General features: G+C 40.6%; 2 protein-coding genes across 6 annotated transcripts in view; one reads left to right on the forward strand and one right to left on the reverse strand.

Moving 5' to 3' along the window:
- Positions 1-584, reverse strand: part of LOC133083891 (elongation factor-like GTPase 1) — a 77,398-nt gene extending 76,814 nt beyond the window's left edge. For all 5 annotated transcript variants that reach the window (XR_009699325.1, XR_009699324.1, XR_009699326.1 and 2 more), the window contains exon 1: positions 480-584. The gene's annotated coding sequence lies outside the window, so the exon portion shown is untranslated. The remainder of the gene's footprint in view (positions 1-479) is intronic.
- Positions 585-647: 63 nt separating this feature from the next.
- Positions 648-14,792, forward strand: LOC133083957 (stabilizer of axonemal microtubules 2-like). The gene is given in 7 exon segments (XM_061179856.1): positions 648-791; positions 2,844-3,023; positions 6,277-6,476; positions 13,701-13,871; positions 13,874-13,962; positions 13,964-14,242; positions 14,244-14,792. Coding segments are annotated over 7 exon segments (1,392 nt in total). The 5' UTR covers positions 648-726; the 3' UTR covers positions 14,652-14,792.
- The last annotated feature ends 4,037 nt before the right edge of the window (positions 14,793-18,829 follow it).

Below are 18,829 nucleotides of genomic sequence, written 5' to 3' on the forward strand. Positions count from 1 at the left end.
CCCATACTCTGTACACGGGCATTATTTCTCCAGGTCGGTGATTACATACTGGAAGGGTCTTAGGCAGGAGGGAGAGAAGATGCCGACATCTCTCTCTTCCCCTGCTCGATCTTTTTCCAAGCCTCTCCTATCACTCCCACTTGTTTTCACTGGAGGTAAAACACCCAGCTTCCCGACTAAATTTTGGGGTCACGTGCAGGTGCACTGAACGTCTTCCATTCCTTTCCACACTGGGGAAACAAAGAAAAAACAAACCCTCAACTCTACATTCCCTTTATCCTCACTCTCTTTTTCTTTGAGGATCCCGGGTCCGCACTGAGAAACGGCCGGCTAGGCCCGGACACTACGCTCGGGCGGCAGCCGCTCCCAGCCCGGGCTCGCCCCTAGCCCCGTCCCCGCCCTGCCGCCGCGACGACCCGGGACCGCCACTGCCTGGAGTTGGCGGAAGAGGACGTCCGGACGCCTGCGGGCCCGCTTACCGGCTCCCGCCGCCCAGCCAGCCGCGCTCGGATGCCAGCGCCCGGCCACACCACGCGCGTCGCAGGCGCCCACACCACCGCGTCCACCTAACGCCCGCGCGCCGGGGGCGGGGCTGAGGACGCACGACCTTTGGCCCGCTCGCGTCTCTGGTGCCGCCGGAAGCAGGCGGTGCCTCCGTTAGCCGCGCCCCGGCGGTTGCCGAGGCCCGGGCGGTGGAGCTGCCGAAGCTGCGGGTGCGGAGGAGCTATGGCGCCGACCCCGGGAGCCGGGAGCATGAGGACCTGGTGTCTGTGTCAGATTTGTACCTGCGGGTAAGAAACGGCCGCGACGTGGCTTGGAAGCGAGCTGGGGTCTCGGGGAACGGAGCCCTCAGAGTGGCCGCCCCGCCAAGGTGGAGGACGCGGGCCCAGCGACGTCCCACTTATCCCCGGGTCCGCAGATGCTCGCTGCGCACCCGCCGGCTACCGCGGGTTAAGCAGTTCTGCTTTGTCGGCTCCTATCCAGGGGCGCAAACTGAAATGCTATGGCGCCAGGCGGATGATATACGCCTGTGTAGCAGCGGCTGGATGTCAGGCTGCCAAGTGGGGAGACCTGATCCGACGGGGAGAGTGTATGCCCACAAAATTTATTTATTTATTTATTTATTTATGGCTGTGTTGGGTTTTCGTTTCTGTGCGAGGGCTTCCTCTAGTTGCGGCAAGCGGGGGCCACTCTTCGTCGCGGTGCGCGAGCCTCTCACTATCGCGGCCTCTCTTGTTGCGGAGCAGGGGCTCCAGACGCGCAGGCTCAGTAGCTGTGGCTCACGGGCCTAGTTGCTCCGCGGCATGTGGGATCCTCCCAGACCAGGGCTCGAACCCGCGTCCCCTGCATTAGCAGGCAGATTCTCAACCACTGCGCCACCAGGGAAGTCCCTATGCCTACAAAATTTAAAAAACATAAATAAAAGGAAACGGAAGGGGAGTAGAACGGTGTGCACGTCTATGAGTTTTCGACCCGCGTTAACGCTGTCTTCTGTTCCTAGCTTTCCATCCCGGCCTGACCATATTCCCGTTCCCAGTCCCATCCAAACTGCTTTCCTTTGGGATCTGACGGACTGAAAAGGTAGTAGGTAGTCTCCTGAAACCCAGAATTGGTCAGTGAGTCCTGCCTAACCTGTGAGCAGTCATCTCCTTCCTCAGCTTCCTTGCTGACCCAAGGATTAGACCACTATTTGCTAAATAAATATTATGAATATGTCAGTCCTGTCGTACAGTAATCCCCTCCAAAGGAAAAACACTTCACATGGTGATGGAAAGCAGTTTCCCCGTAGTTTCATGGTAAATGTTGTTTTTAATTACGAATCGGATGTAGATTCAAAGGTAAGTCGACCTTTGAGGATTTGATTCATATCTGAAAACCCTGATGTGCAAGAAAATTGATTAATTTTTTTTCTAATCTTTAAATTAATTTCTATCCAACCTAAGTTCCTTTCCCATCCAGCTATCAGGAAATTTCAGTCTTCATTATGTTGGAGGCTCCCTTTTCTCCAAGCAGTAAAATGATCCAGGGAGCAGAGGCATTGCCAATGCAAGAGGAGTCTTCTCTGGGCTTTAAACATTGGTAATGCTTCCCACTGAAATGTCTCTTGCTGAAGTTCACGTAATCCCTTCAAGAGTGGTGCCACCGCTGCTTTCAAGTTTATGTTTGAGGTACAAGAATCTTGGCAAAGCTGGGAGCCACTGTTGTAGGGTTCCACCTAGCCAACTCTTGATATCCGGCCACCTCCTGGAATACTGATAGAATGGGGCAAAGACCCCCGCTCTTCTAAGAACTCCCTCCCCCTCATCCTCTACCTCCTTCCTCTCTCTGGGGAATCATCTCCTCTTCCCTCTTTTGCAGTCCAGGACCATCTGTTTCCTCTTAGGACCTCATTTCCAGAAGGACATCTGATTTCTTCTCTTCATGAATTGTTTTTAAAAAGACAGGAGAACGTGTTGACTTCAGGCAGCTTATATCCTCGGCCCTTCCAAAAGTCCTGCAAGAAGGAAATATCAGGGTCCTGACTACCTGCTTGAAATAAAGGAGGGGAAAAAAACAAGGAGAACAAACGCATTAATATTTCAATACATTGCCTCTCTTCAGGAGGATCAAGATTGTCAAGAGACCCCTTCAGGGAAATTTTGACCTGCATCTGCTACTTTTTCATCTTGCTGTTTGAATCTTTTTTTTTTTCCATACTATGTAACTAAATCTTTTCAAATGTCTGTTTCTTTCACTACATCAGTCAAAACAACCATCTATCTCAGAACATCATTTTCTCTGCAATGTGTATATACAATTGCTCATGTGAGTTAAACTATGATAAGTTATTTATGTTTGCATAGGCGACATCATTGCCCACATGGAACCACAAGGATTTATGAAAATTCTGATGTGTCTTGTCCCACAGCTGAATGTTTGGAAAACTATCCTATGTATGGCAGTGTTCTTCCACCTCAGAGTCTGAAGCCCGAGGAAGAATTTCGAGCATATCGTGGTAAAATGGAAGGAATAACAACATTTAAGTAAATATCAAGAAACTGTTTGCTTTACCTGTTTTTCTCCCCACTCTTCTGGGTTTTTTTGTTTCTGTTTTTTGAATTTTTGAATTTTATTTTATTTATTTTTTTATACAGAAGGTTCTTATTAGTTATCCATTTTATACATATTAGGGTGTGTATGTCAATCCCAGTCCCACTCTTCTGGTTTTAATAAGTTGTTTTTGTTTTTAACTCTTTAAACTATTTAGTTGATTTAAGTTGAACCAGTGTAAGAAGCAAGAGACTAGTTGAGTCACAACTTGAGGAAAACAGAAAGATGAGAATTAAGTTAAATGAGAAAAATGAGAAGGAAAGGGGATATATAAAAAGTTCTATTGGCTTCCCTGGTGGCGCAGTGGTTGAGAATCTGCCTGCTAATGCAGGGGACACGGGTTCGAGCCCTGGTCTGGGAAGATCCCACATGCCGCGGAGCAACTAGGCCCGTGAGCCACAGCTACTGAGCCTGCGCATCTGGAGCCCCTGCTCCGCAACAAGAGAGGCCACGATAGTGAGAGGCCCACGCACCGTGATGAAGAGTGGCCCCCGCTTGCTGCAACTAGAGGAAGCCCTCGCACAGAAACGAAGACCCAACACAGCCAAAAATAAAATAAATAAATAAATAAATAAAATTAAAAAAAAAAAAAGTTCTATTGATTGTTTTTCTTAACCTCCTAAAATCTGTTGTGTTTATCTGCTTTTCATTGTGAGCAGAACCTAGAGGAATGCAGCAGCTTCCTAATGGTTATGTTTGTATCTACTCTAGCTTTTGCATCTCTGATGTGTTTTCTAACTTTAGCCAAGATGACCTTTTTATGTACTATTTATTTTTTATTTTATTTTTTTATTGAAGTATAGTTGATTTGCAATGCTGTGCCAATCTCTGCTGTACAGCAAAGTGACTCAGTTATACACATACAGACATTCTTTTTTTATATTCTTTTCCATTATGGTTTATCGACAGGATATTGACTATAGTTCCCCGTGCTATACAGTAGGACCTTGTTGTTTATCCATCCTATATATGATATTTTACATCTGTTGGGACTTCTTTGGTGGTCCAGTGGGTAAGACTCTGTGCTCCCAGGGCAGGGGGCCCGGGTTCCAACCCTCGTCGGGGAACTAGATCCCACGTGGATGCCGCAGCTCACTGTTCACGTGCCACAACTGGGAAACCTGCATGCCACAACTGGAGATCCCGCATGCTGCAGCTAAGACCCGGTGCAGCCAAAATAAATTAAAAAAAAAAAAAAAAAAGTTTACATCTGCTAATCCCAAACTCCCAGTCCATCCCTCCCCCATCCCCCACCCCCCTTGGCAACCACAAGTCTGTTCTCTATGTCTGTCAATCTGTTTCTGTTCTGTAGATAGGTTCATTTGTGCCATACTTTAGATTCCACATATAAGTGATACCACATAGTATTTGTCTTTCTCTTTCTGAGTTATTTCACTTAGTATGATAATCTCTAGTTGCATCCATATTGCTGCAAATGGCATTATTTTGATCTTTTTTATGGCTGAGTAGTATTCCATTGTATACATGTACCACATCTTCTTTATCCATTCATCTGTCGATGGACATTTAGGTTGTTTCCATGTTTTGGCTATTGTGAATAGTGCTGCTATGAACATAGGAGTGCATGTATCTTTCTGAATTAGAGTTTTGTCCGGATATATGCCCAGGAGTGGGATTGCTGGATCATATGGTAATTCTATTTTTAGTTTTCTGAGGAACTGCCACACTGTTTTCCATAGTGGCTGCACCAACTTACATTCCCACCAACAGTGTAGGAGGGTTCCCTTTTCTCCACACCCTCTCCAGCATTTTTTATTCATAGACTTTTTAATGGTGGCCATTCTGACTGGTGTGAGGTGGTACCTCATTGTAGTTTTGATTTGCATTTCTCTAAATAATTAGTGATGTTGAGCAAGATGACCTTTTAAAATGCAGATCTAATCCTGTCACCTCCCTGCTAAAACTGCTGTTATATTTTCCCATTATATTTAATGTATACCAAAATCCCTTCATTGTTTGCTCCCTGCTTTCTTCTCTGATTTATTTTCACTGTAATGCCCTTTGCACTCTTACGGTTACACCTCATAGGACATTTTTCATTTCTTGAAAGCACCAGGCTTCTCTTGTCACAGAGCCTTCCAAGATCCTACGTTACCTGCGTGGAATTTTTCCTGCCTCTTTACCCTAATTAATGCCTATTCAACCTATACATCTCAACTCAGTTATCACTCTGAAAAGCCTTCACTGACACTCATTCAGTTTTCAGGCTAGGTAAAAGTCCCCTATGTACGTTCTCAAAGCATCTGCCTATTATTTATCATTAGATTAGTTTCAGTGTTCCATGAAAGCAGGAACTATGTCTATTCTTATCTCAGCACTCTATTTCCAGAAACCTGTTACAATGCCTACTAGCTCATAGTAGGCACTCACTATTTATTCAGTGTGTGAAAGACAAAAAAGTCCTTTTAAGCCTAAACTTTTCGTTTGGACTCAGCTTTTTTGATCTTTGTCAATTCATTGGGTTCTTTTCTCTATTTTCTTACTGTGTACACTATAGTCAAGGTACAATCTTAGGCATTAAGTATAAAAATATCAATAAAGAGAGTTTCTTGCTTTCTAGGAACTCATACATCAGCTTTCTATAATTTAGGGTTTTTGAAATGCTCTGTAACCACTTTAATTTTTAGTGCTATCCATTTTCTTTTCATTTCAGAGAGAGCTTATTTTACTTACCTAGCAACGGTGGAGACCTTCAAACTTTTACTCCAATAATTGTACCTTTAACATTTCAGGCAACTCTTGCATGCCCAAATAGTTTATTACAGTCTTTAATAGGATGAATAAGGATTTTGACAAAGTGGACCCAGGCGATATAGTTAAAATTGTTTTCAATTCATTAAATCTTTAACCTGAGATTTCCTTCCAGGTTAGGAAAAAATTCAATTATTTGAAGATTTTATTTATGTAAGATCCAATTAACTGAGGATCCACTGTAAAGATGTTTTGAAAACTAGGATTTTTGACATTTATTTTTCTTATATTTAGTCACTGGATAGGACATAAAGGAATTCAATAATCTCTTTCAAGTAGCTTATCAACCATGACCATTTTAATATCTTCTTAGACTTTTCAAGTAAAAAAAAGTCTGGAAAATTTTCATACTGCATTGAAATACTTAGAAATAAAAGAACCTGTGAAGCTATGTTTCAAATGTATATATTTCAGGTCGGATTCTCGTCCTTATGAAATAGTCAAACAGCCTCGCCATGCACCAGAAGAGTATAAACCAAAGCAGGGGGAGATTGATCTTGGTACTACCTACAAACGGCATCTTAATTCTTGTAAAGTGCAGCGTGTGGCAATAGCTCGGCCTTTGGAGAGACAAGTTAAAAAAGGGAAGTGGGATACTGTCCCAACCTATAAAGGTAACTTGCCATTTCAAAAATTAAAGAGCCAAAAAACAAAAACTTACTTCCAGCTTTGAGATCTAACATCAAATCATGATTTTGGTGCATTACCAAACGTAAGTCTCCGTGGCTTAGGAAAAAACTTTTTTCTCTGTTGTCCAAATAATATTGTATAGGAGAAAAAAACAGACTGCTTGATGGAGAGTTAAGAGACCTGGATTCTTGTCCAAATTCAGACACTTAATTAGTTTTCTCTCAAACCATGAAAACAAAGGATACCACTGAACAAGCATTATGTCATATTTGTCACATTATGCCACATTTAGTCGGCACTGTTCCTTTCCTTCCATCCCAGAATGAGTTGAAACTTTACTGAGCATACTGGAGCCTTTGAGAAAGTCAAATTAAGAGCAACCCTCTTCTCCATTCAAGTTCTGAACCAACCGATAAAGCAAAAGAGTTAGCAGGTAGAGAACCAAAATACTCCCTTTATACTGATAAAGGCTGGAATAGAGGATGAAGCTTGCATCTATTAGCAGATGGTCCCTGATACTGAACCTCAGAATACAGTAGGCTTGTCCACCCAGTGAGACAGTGTTGGAGCACCACATAGTCAACCTGCTCCTCCAAGACTTCCAGCATGGAATACCTTCTGCCTCCTGGCAACTGACTTGGAAGAGTAAGGGCTGTACAACGTATGACCGGTTTCTTTCCAAAAATCAATCTGATTTTATAATAGTCTGTTGCTTTTTGGCAGGGAGTGGGGTCCTTTATTTTTAAACAATAGGCTATCTTGTTAGTTCATATTTTTTCTATTTTTTTTTTTTTGTTTGTTAATAACGTAATTGCATATTTAGGCTTAAAGCCTTTTCACTAGTTATGTGATATAACTGAATGGGTATGTCCTAATATAAAACCCTTTTGTAAGAGTGATGCCATCCACAATAAAAGTAATGATTTATACTTTAAACCGGTAATAGCTGAATACATACTTTTTCTTTAAATGTCACTCTTACCAGTTTAATGGGTAACTATAAAGTATATGGTATCAGTATGCTGTGATCTATATGTCAGCCCAGGAGGGAGATCTATACAAAGGACACATTTTTAAGACAATGCATATGGTGAACAAATATATTGTTATAATCTAATATAGCATATAGTAATTGCTAAGGTATATATTTATTGGTATGCAGAGGAGATAGTGTATTGTGTAATAATTCAACATAAAAGATAATTGGTGAAATGTCTGTACTAGGTTTTTTAAACAACCATAGTAAGATTTTCTTTTTTTTTTTCCCCACCAAGTCTATTTAAAAATACAACAATATTGATATTCCTTGATACTGTGACTATTTACATATGACACACACACATACACACCAACACTAGGTCTGGCTTCTCATTACCTGGGTTTCCTATAGATTCCTGTACTTCCACTTCCGTAATCCAATGTTGAGAATTCCTGGGTTCCTTCTGGCCTTCCCTCTCCTCATCTTCCCTGGTGAGGAAAAGTGATCCTTGTATTTCCAGGTTTTCAGGCATGAGACAACAAATACTAAGGGCCAAGGGAATAATTCGTCATTCTACGTGATGATTGTACTGCAGGTTTTGTAGATACCTACTGAAGGACAGGTCTGTAGCTGAAGAGAAATCACAATGGGAAGAGACTCTCTCACTGTCACCTAAGAATTAGAGAACAGAGCAAAGGCAGAAATGGGATATGATTAAAAACAAAAACGAAAAACTCTACAAGATGGTGAGAAGGGTGACATCTAGATTCTGGAGATGTGGTTCTATGAAACTGGTGACTCTTAGACAGAAACATACCTGCCCCTAGCAGCCTTGCTTTAGAAATTCATTCAGATTAAAATGTAGGTAATGAAAATAGGTCAGTATTTGATTTGATACTTTTTAGGGATTACTCTTCTGTGTGCTGGACGCTATAAGGAAGAGAGATCTGAATTGAGCATGGTTGTTGACATTTAGAAACATTACAGTTGAGTTGAGAAAAAAGAGCAATACTAGCCTGAAGAATTAAATAGTCATACGAGAAATAAAAATATGAGATATCACAAGGAGGGGCGAATAATTCACTAGAAAATTAATGGAACAATTAGGGCTTCGAACACTTAGACTAAGCAGGATATCACTGCAGGCTAGTCTGGGAATGCATCACAGACTAGTAAGTATTGATATATAGAAAGAGGAGGGACATCCTAAAAACTAGGATGAGATGAGCAAAAAAATCATAAAGCCAGAAAAATAAGAGGGTTCAGTGAACATGGTGGGAACCAGAGAATTTCAGGACCTGAGAGATTGGTGTATAGTTCTAAAAATGTAGGTTGAGGTCAGATTGTGAAGTCTTGGTTGTCAGACTGAGGAGCTTAACATTTTTCTCGTAGCCACTAAAAATTTTTGAGTTCTGCTACCAGATAGGATATAGCAGATGGCAGAAAGCCATTACTTCCACTGAAACAGCCTAAAAAAATACATAAATTTTAAAAAATATTTTTTTAATGGAAGCAAAGAACTAAAATTACAGAGACAGGGGAGCCCTTCCTAGATGAGCTGAGATGGCCAACTGTGTACTTCTCTGGGAGCATTTGTCAAGTCTAGGCCAGGGCTGAAGATTAGGGTAGCATCAGCAGCGGAACCCTCCTAGGGGAAGGGAAACCAGTGGAGCACCTGACATGTAGGCCGGTGTGACCAACTGGAATCTGTAAATACCCCAGATGTGTGGCTGGTTTCCCATGTGGGGTGTCTGCTGAGTGATTAGTGGGCATGGTGGGCTAGAGGACTGGGCTAGAAAGAGCCCACAGAAACATCCCAGTCTCACTTGGGAGCAGGTGCTTAGGGGAGAAAGTCCCACTAGAATGAAGGCTCTACCACAAACACATCACAGGTCTTGTCCTTGAGAAACTTGTAACTAGAGGAAGACTGTGTCTAACTGAAGGTGCCGCCAAATGCCAGCCGTGCTCGGTTCCTGACTGGATCAAGGTGACCTGCCCCATATCTTATCTTTGTAACATAGGAAAGAGCAAGCTGTCTTCTGTTGAAAATAACATCGATTTTAGTTTCTATGGTTTTCTTATACATGACATCCAGCATAGAGTAAAACATTATGAGACCTATGAAGAATCAGGAAATATTTAAAGAGGTGATGGTCAAGAAATTTCCAAAATTGATGAAGGAATCAGACTCCAGATTCAAGAAGCTCAACTAACCCCAAAATAAACACAAAGCCACGTCTGGCAAGTGTCGTCAGACTTCTGAAAACCAACTAAAGATAAATTCTGAAATTATAAATTCTAAAGATAAATTCAATTAAAGAAAGCCTGTACGCAGCAAAGACCCAATGCAGCCAAAACTAAAATAAATAAATTTATTAAAAAATAAAAAGATTGAGCCTGGACCTGGACAACAGAGGAACACCCCCTCCACACACACACCCACCAGATTACTGAGCACTGAATAACAAGCAACAACAGTGTACCATTGGAGAGACGCAAGGTTACAGAGAGACATTCTCTGAGGTGCAGGTGCAAAGAGAATGCCTAAAGCTGAGGATGGCACAGAAATTCAGAAAACCAGCCCTCCCCCCCCCCCCCCGCCCCAAAGCACAAGATAATGCCAAAGGAATTTAAAGCTGATGGTACACTGAAGGTAAGCCTAGCAACAACAAAAGCCAAACCTAGCTCAACTACTGATTGAGCTGACTTACCCCCCTCACTAAAGGCCTGGCAAATGAAGATGTATATCCATTTCTGGACATAAATACTATTTATCCCAGTCTCTACTGTGCTACACACAATATCCAGCTTTCAAATACAAATTATAAATTGCACAAAAAGTAACATTTTATTGAAACACAGCAATGCCATTCATTTACATATTATCTATGGCTGCTTTCATGCTACAGTGTCAGAACTGAGTAGTTGCAACACAGACCATATGGCCCACAAAGCCCTAAATATTTAATTAATGAAAATGAAAAAATACGATATTAAAATGTGTGGGATGTATCTAAAGCAATGCTTAGAGGGAAATTTATAGCATTAAATGTATTAGAAAAGAAGACAGTCTTAAATCAATAGCTTAAGGGTCCATCTTATGAAACTAGAAAAATGAGCAAATTAAACCCAAAGCAAAGTAGATGGAAAGAAATAATGAAGAGCAGCAATCAATGAATCTGTAAACAGAAAAACAATGAGAAAATCGATGAAACCAAAAGCTGAATCTGTTAAAAGATAATAAAGTTGAATAACCCTAACCACACTGACCAAGAAAAAAAAAGACGCTAATTACAGATATCAAGAATGAAAATAAGGATCTCACTATAGACTCTGTAGAACCTTATCTTACATTATTGTTTCTTCTATTATTCTTATCTTTGATGATTTCATCAGGTTGCTATTCATTCCATGTTTGCCTCAAGAAGGCAAAAATTAAAATTTAGGAAGTAAAATTGACAGGACTTGAAAACCACTTGAAACAGGGAGAAGGGAGTGAGGGAGAGAAGATTAGCTGGGTGAAACGTTTACCTGAGATACCAAATTCAAAATAGTGTTTTCTTGTTGTTGTATTATTTGTGGGGAATATGAGTCTGAGCAAGATGGTGAATTCAGTTGGGGCATACTAAACTTCAGTTTACCTCTTGGATATCTGAATAGAGATGTCTAGTAGGAAGATAGATATGTTAGTTTGGATTTGAAGGGAGGTCTGGAGTGGAGATTCAAGTTTGGGAGTCATCAGCTTATAGGTAGGGTTAAAACTGTGAGGTTCGTTTGATGATGTGTAGATTGAGAAAGAAAGGATAGAGCCCTCTGACTTTATAAAAATTGGCCCCAATTCCTTGGTGCCATAAGACAACACAGGGAACAGAGTCCCAACTACTAAAAGAAAGAACTCACATATGCAGCTGAGGACTTTTGTCCTCAAAGAAGAACCTAGAACAGCTCGCTATATAAGGATGGAGATGGACTTCTGCATAGAAATGTTCATGGTGAGCAAACACATGCAAGCACCTCATGGACTTAAAACTGTTCATAGGAAAGCAAGCTTCCTGTCTAGATTTTAGTGGCTAGAAAGCAAAAGAATGAGCTGAGGAAACTGAATTGCCCTTATCTAACAAGGGTAATACTGTAGCTGCCAAATGAGCAGACTGCATTGTTAGATGTGGATGGCATTATATTTTCTTTCCATAAGTGTCATAAGATACTAAGAATAGATGATGTTAATAAAGACTGTGATGTTTTAAGGCATTGCTATAGATTGTTATTAATAAATATTCTAGAGCAAATAATAAATTTTCTAGGCATATGAGCATAGGAATATTTATGAGAGGCAAATCAATTTTCTGCAGTTATCTGAAATTGATATTCTTGCTAATACATGCTGTCAAATCTTGTCTCTCAGTCTCCAAATTCTTCCTTCCTTTTTGAAAACCAAAGTTGTTTGTTAAGGGAGAAATACTCTCTTTTTCTCTCATGAAATTAACATCATTTTCTTGTAGACATTTTGGCAACAAAGGCTCTCCCTGTATGTTTATAGGGAACCATAGGTCTTCAATAGCATCCTATGGTTTCCTTTTAGTTACTGAAAAATAGTGCTATAACTTTATACTTTAGATTGCAAACAACAGAGATTCCTTCTTGGTGCCTCAAGAAAAAGCGAGTTTATGGTAAAGCTCTATGTGAACTGGAAACGGAAAGCTATCGGGTACAGAGGAAGCTTGAGGGAAGAGCTGCTCCCTCCATCTCTGCCATGAGCTACATGGCTTCTCTCACAGCATCTTCACTTCCCTTTACACGTCTTCTCTGACTGCCATTCTACTAACTGGCCTCCTCTGACTATGTATCATCTCTGTTTCCTTACAAGTCTATTTTGAAGTCTTCAACTTACCATAGCTCTCCACTTCTGCTTCATGGCATCCTTCTACATTCTTCTCCCACTTTTATCTGGCTCTGTATTTTCAAATTTAGGCTCACAAGAACGAGCATGAGCTTGACCTAGATCATCTTTTCTTGCCAAGTTGTTTCTTGCCAGGTCTCTACTATCCTACAGATCGCCTGCTCTTAGGTCAGGTATCCACTCTCATTCACACATTTGCAGCTTGAGGGTGGTGGGAGTAATCATTTGGTTTAAGACTTGGCAATCTTGGCAGAAATGCCTATGGCTGAGGACTTTGTCTCTTCAAAGGAGGTATCCACATAACAAGCATTTGAGTTTTGGCCTTTCCAATAAACAGTGCATGGACTTTAGCCTAGACTCTAATTCTTTATTTTGTATATCTTCTGCCTTTTATAAATTAATTTTTGGTATTTAGAAATACATATTTTGGGGTGAAGTCAATTCTGTAGTATTTCTCAGCTTTCCACCTTTCTTATCTAGAAATGGAAAACCTAAATAACCCTCAGTTGAAATATAAGCTCTTCAGTTTTCCATCCATGGTCTAGGTAAGCTGCAAGAAGCAGAATTAAGGTATTTAACACTAAATACCAGACTCAGCTCTGATGTTCATTTCTAAATTCCACATACAATTTCTAACACTTTAGAAAGCACTCAGTTTTGGCCCCTCACCTCTAGATGACCCTTTATCGTTCAGGAATGCCTTGAAGCCCGTTTCCTCCAGAGGAAAAGTTGAAGCCAGTGATCTTTCTGGGACAGTACAAGTTACCCTGTAGCCTGTGTCTTTGCTCAGGGAGTCCAGTAGGCTTCCTAGGGTACAATGGAGTTGAAATTTTCTCTTCTTTGAGGAGTCCCTCCAAAGCAAGGAGTAATACCTACATCATTTTCGCCCACACATCAGGGCCCTTGATTTTATGGTAATCCCTAGATTTCATGTTTTACTTTAGCATTTTGTAAGTTAGAGCAAAAATCCCAGCGAGTTCCTGGGAACACAACCATAATCTCCTAAACTCTGTCTTCACCCAAAACACAACCTTCTTGGCTTTCAAAAACTATCAACAATCAGTCTCAGATGTTCCATTCCCTGATGTAATCACAAGAATCTTAAAGTGGAAAGTTACACGTATTAAAGTGGAGAGATAGGGAAAGGAAAGTGGAAGTGAAGAAAAAAGAGTAAATCTCGGGAATCAGTGAAACTTCATGCTTGATTGGTGTTCAGATTTCTAAAAGAAATGAAAGGATGGCAATGAGAAAAGTCAGTCATGATTTTTAGAAGGTGGTGGTTTTCTTCAGTATTTAAACATGCTCTTTTTGTGTTTTTTAATTTTCAAGATGATTATAGAGCTTGGGACATTCGGAAAAGTGAACTTTATAAACAAGAACAAACTTACTATCCCCCTACTGTGAAATTGGGAAGTACAACTACATTTCAGGATGACTGTGTTCCTTGTGAGATAAAGCCTAGGCAAAGCTTTAAACCCAGCCCTGCAGTCAAACGTTCTACAGTCCCCTTAATGGTGATACAAGTCATCGCCTTGATTATGTACCTCATCAGCTAGAGTTCAAGTTTGCAAGGCCAAAAGAAGTTTACAAGCCAACCAACCAACCAACCTCTTGAGGATCTCACAACTCACCGATATGACTTTCAGGGTCTTGTTGGTGAAAATGGAAACATCTGCAGACCTCCATACACCAGAGTGTTCCAAAATGCTGAATTTGAAGGAAGCACTGAATTCCGTGACAGTTTTCAACCATGGGAAATCCCACCACCCGAAGTCAAGAAAGTACAAGAGTATGTCCCTCCCGCAGGTATCGTGCAATTACACAGCACAAGCCACATCGATTATGTTCCATATGAGGCCAGACGTGTTGTTCCTTCCCATCAGGCCAGTTTCTCGTAGAAGAAATAACAGTTTTCCTTTCCAAGGAAAAAGCACCACGAAGGAAGATTTTCCAGCGCGGGAAAGTTGTTGTCAAAGACTTATTAAGCAGGAGCAGCAGATCCCCAACCCATCTGGAAAATTTGATAGTTTGAGCACTTTCAGATCTCACTATATGCCACATGAATTGATTCCAACAGAGAGTTGCAAACCTGTAAATGTTCCCTTTAAGAGCTCTATTCCATTTGATGATGTAACCGTGTACTCTCCCGAGTGTGCACCAAAGAAACAGGAAATCTGCCCTGCTAGTTATCCTTCTCCTCCAGGTTATATCTTTGAAAATACAAATTCCCGAGGTCATAAATTCTTCCACACGATTGCTCCCACGGCGAAGGCCTTCTAATCATCAAATCATGTTTAAAAGGAAGCTAACTAACAGAACGTTGGTTTCCCAAGGGCAAAACCAATTTTCTATGGTAGAAAAAAAAGTTTATGAGAGCTGGAAAAAAATCATGTTTTAAATTTTTAGATTTAGAAATTTTGTTACAGGAAATCAGGATTTTAAAACCCATTTTGTATTAATATTTTAACCAAGATTGTTCTTTAATATGTGTTCTGAGAGTTGCATATTGTACATTCCCATCCGAACTATTTTAATCCAAACATACTTTCTGGTAGCTTGTCTCAATCTACTATCATTTGTACGTGTGTTTATAATTATGGCAATTATAGGGTTACTCATATATGAGTTATTTATAAGTGCCTTAGGACTAATAGAACACCATTGAAAATGATACATGGATTCTTTTCATTGAAAATGATACATGGATTCTTTTTTCAAGACAACAGTATTTTTTTCCTTAGATTTCAAGGCATCTGCATAGTGTACCCTGAGTCAAGTTTTGGTTGGCAGTGTCAAGATGGCTGCACCACTCCTCGCTGTGTTCAAGTTAGAAAGAGGCATTGTGGTGTGACAAGTAAAGGCTCTGTGGGTTGGGAATCAAAGCACCTGAGTTCAAGTTCCAATGACACCAGTTTCTACTTGTGCCATCCTAGGCAAGTGACTCTTGTCTTTGAGGCTCAATGTCTTCATTTGTAAAAGAATATCTGCTCTGCCTACCTCTCAAAAGTTTTGCTCTGAGCATCAGGTCATGTGATACAACATAATGCATAAAGTAAAAGTGCTAACCAAATGTCAGGGATTGTTAATAAGTCACTCAATCTCTTTCTGTACCTGTTTCTCTGTTTTCAAATTAGGAGAATTACCTACTCAACACTCACTTTCTGTCCTGTAGCAAGGATTGTAAAATAACCTAATCTGCTTCGAGCTTACGAGTAGTATGATTTCTGAGACGAGACTTGCCCTCTAAAGCTTCACAAGCACCCTAGAAGTTGTTACAGAGAATGGAGAGCTTGGATGGGGGGAATAATGTGGTTCAAATGACAGTACTGCCGAAAAGGAAAAAGCATTTGTGAGAGTAGTTTAAGGAATGACTGACAGCTCTGAAGAAAATTTTCACGGTAACCTCAGGTAATTATGCACCTAATTGCTGCTCCCAGAATCACGGTGCAGAAGAAGAATCAAGCTTGGTATGGGCACAATTATGTCCTCCTCCTCCTCCAGTGTGAAGAGAAATGCCAAGAAGGGAAGGAGGGAAGGAATGGTGCCATTAAGTGAAGTAGAAAGAACAGACTGCAGTTATAAATGCTGAGACTTCCCTAATGAATTAAACTCTTAGTGGGTGTTTTTTCTTTGATCAATGATGCATTATGGGATAATATGATTTATTTTATCTTTTTAGTCTTTAGTAGCTTTAGAACTGTTTCAAAATATATACTTAACTGAGAACAAGTCCGTCAACATTTGGTTAAAATATTTTTCATTATGTGGAAGTGGTTTGTTTTTATTTACTTTCATATTAATTAGGGAAAATTATGTTGAATTGATATATTAGTCATATTAATAAAGCATCATTAAATGAATTTTCATGAAATCATTTCTGCAACAAATATTCTCTGGAAAAGAGAACTTGTTAATAAAGTATGTTCCAGGATAAACTCTACATAATTCACACACACACACACACACAGTCACACAACATTTTAACAGCACTGGAAACTAGTAATATTATTATTTAACCATCTGCCAGATTTAGAATGAATTTCCACTAAGCCAAACTTGGATAAATCGGATGAAGGAAAGAGGGCATTTGGAGACAAAATTTCCACCCCCACCCCGTCCCATCTCCATCCTGTCTCCCTGCATGTCCCTGTTGTGGAGAATAAGACCAGAGAATGAGACAGAAAGGCTTTGTAGTTTATAAACCCTGCAGGGACAACAACGCTAAGAGTGCACCCTAATGTAAACCATGGACTTTGGGTGATTATGCTGTGTCAGTGTCAAGTCACCCATTGTGACACATGTACCCTCTGGTGCAGGCTATTAATAGTGGCAGGCTGTGCATCTGTGGGGGCAGGAGGTACAGGGTTACTCTCTGTACTCTCCACTCAATTTTGTTCTGAACCTAAAACTGCTCTAAAAAACAGAATATTAAAAACAAAGACTGCATGGCAGAAAGAAAGGAGGGTAGTGTTCACCAGTCAGAGGTTGGGAAGCCCGTACCCCAGCCCCTGAATACATCAGATTTACAGACTTTCTTTCATACAAAACTATCTAAGGCCCTCTCTGAGAATCGCTGTGTGAGAGGAGTCTGGTAATATGAAGCGAAGAGGAGACCTCTGAACATGCATCAGAGAAAGGTAAGGTGAACCTTGTCATCATAAGTTAGCAAACTTCAAAAAGGCTGTTTAAAAAGAGTGCTGATACAAAAACAGAAATATAGATCAGTGGAACAGGATAGAAAGCCCAGAGATAAACCCACACACATATGGTCACCTTATCTTTGAAAAAGGAGGCAAGCATATACAGTGGAGAAAAGACAGCCTCTTCAATAAGTGGTGCTGGGAAAATTGGACAGGTACATGTAAAAGTATGAAATTAGAACACTCCCTGACACCATACACAAAAATAAACTCAAAATGGATTAAAGACCTAAGTATAAGGCCAGACACTATCAAACTCTTAGAGGAAAACATAGGCAGAACACTCTATGACATAAATCACAGCAAGATCCTTTTTGACCCAGCTCCTAGAGAGATGGAAATAAAAACACAAATAAACAAATGGGACCTAATGAAACTTAAAGGCTTTTGCACAGCAAAGGAAACCATAAACAAGACCAAAAGACAACCCTCAGAATGGGAGAAAATATTTGCAAATGAAGCAACTGACAAAGGATTAATCTCCAAGATTTACAAGCAGCTCATGCAGCTCAATAACAAAAAAACAAACAACCAAATCCAAAAATGGGCAGAAGACCTAAATAGACATTTCTCCAAAGAAGATATACAGATTGCCAACAGACACATGAAAGAATGCTCAACATCATTAATCATTAGAGAAATGCAAATCAAAACTACAAAGATATCATCTCACACCGGTCAGAATGGCCATCATCAAAAAATCTAGAAACAATAAATGCTGGAGAGGGTGTGGAGAAAAGGGAACCCTCTTGCACTGTTGGTGGGAATGTAAATTGATACAGCCACTATGGAGAACAGTATGGAGGCTCCTTAAAAAACTAAAAATAGAACTACCATACGACCCAGCAATCCCACTACTGGGCATATACCCTGAGAAAACCATAATTCAAAAAGAGTCATGTACCAAAATGTTCATTGCAGCTCTATTTACAATAGCCAGGACATGGAAGCAACCTAAGTGTCCATCAACAGATGAATGGATAAAGAAGATGTGGCACATATATACAATGGAATATTACTCAGCCATAAAAAGAAATGAAATGGAGGTATTTGTAGTGAGGTGGATGGAATTAGAGTCTGTCATACAGAGTGAAGTAAGTCAGAAAGAGAAAAACAAATACAGTATGCTAACACATATATATGGAATCTAAGGGGGAAAAAAAGGTCATGAAGAACCTAGTGGCAAGACGGGAATGAAGACACAGACCTACTAGAGAATGGACTTGAGGATATGGGGAGGGGGAGGGGTAAGATGTGACAGGGTGAGAGAGTGGCATGGACATATATACACTACCAAATGTAAAATAGATAGCTAGTGGGAAGCAGCCGCATAGCACAGGGAGATCAGCTCGGTGCTTTGTGACCACCTAGAGGGGTGGGATAGGGAGGGTGGGAGGGAGGGAGATGCAAGAGGGAAGAGATATGGGAACATATGTATATGTATAACTGATTCACTTTGTTATAAAGCAGAAACTAACACACCATTGTAAAGCAATTATACTCCAATAAAGATGTTTATAAAAAAAAAAAAGAGTGCTGATAATGTACCTTTCAAAGGGTCACAGTGTCCAATATAACATGAAGAAACGTCCATTTTGTTAAGGCTTTAGCTTTTCTTCTCTCTCCACTCAATGGTGTTTTACGTGGATGGGCAGATTTTCACCCTATGTCACAGACCTAGGACTTTCACCAATGTCACCCCTCGCCATCCTCCCCTTCAACAGGGCACACAGTTTGATAGCTGCCAGGGCTATCTCT

The sequence above is a fragment of the Eubalaena glacialis genome, chromosome 2 (assembly GCF_028564815.1).
Source record: "Eubalaena glacialis isolate mEubGla1 chromosome 2, mEubGla1.1.hap2.+ XY, whole genome shotgun sequence".
Lineage (NCBI taxonomy): Eukaryota > Metazoa > Chordata > Mammalia > Artiodactyla > Balaenidae > Eubalaena > Eubalaena glacialis.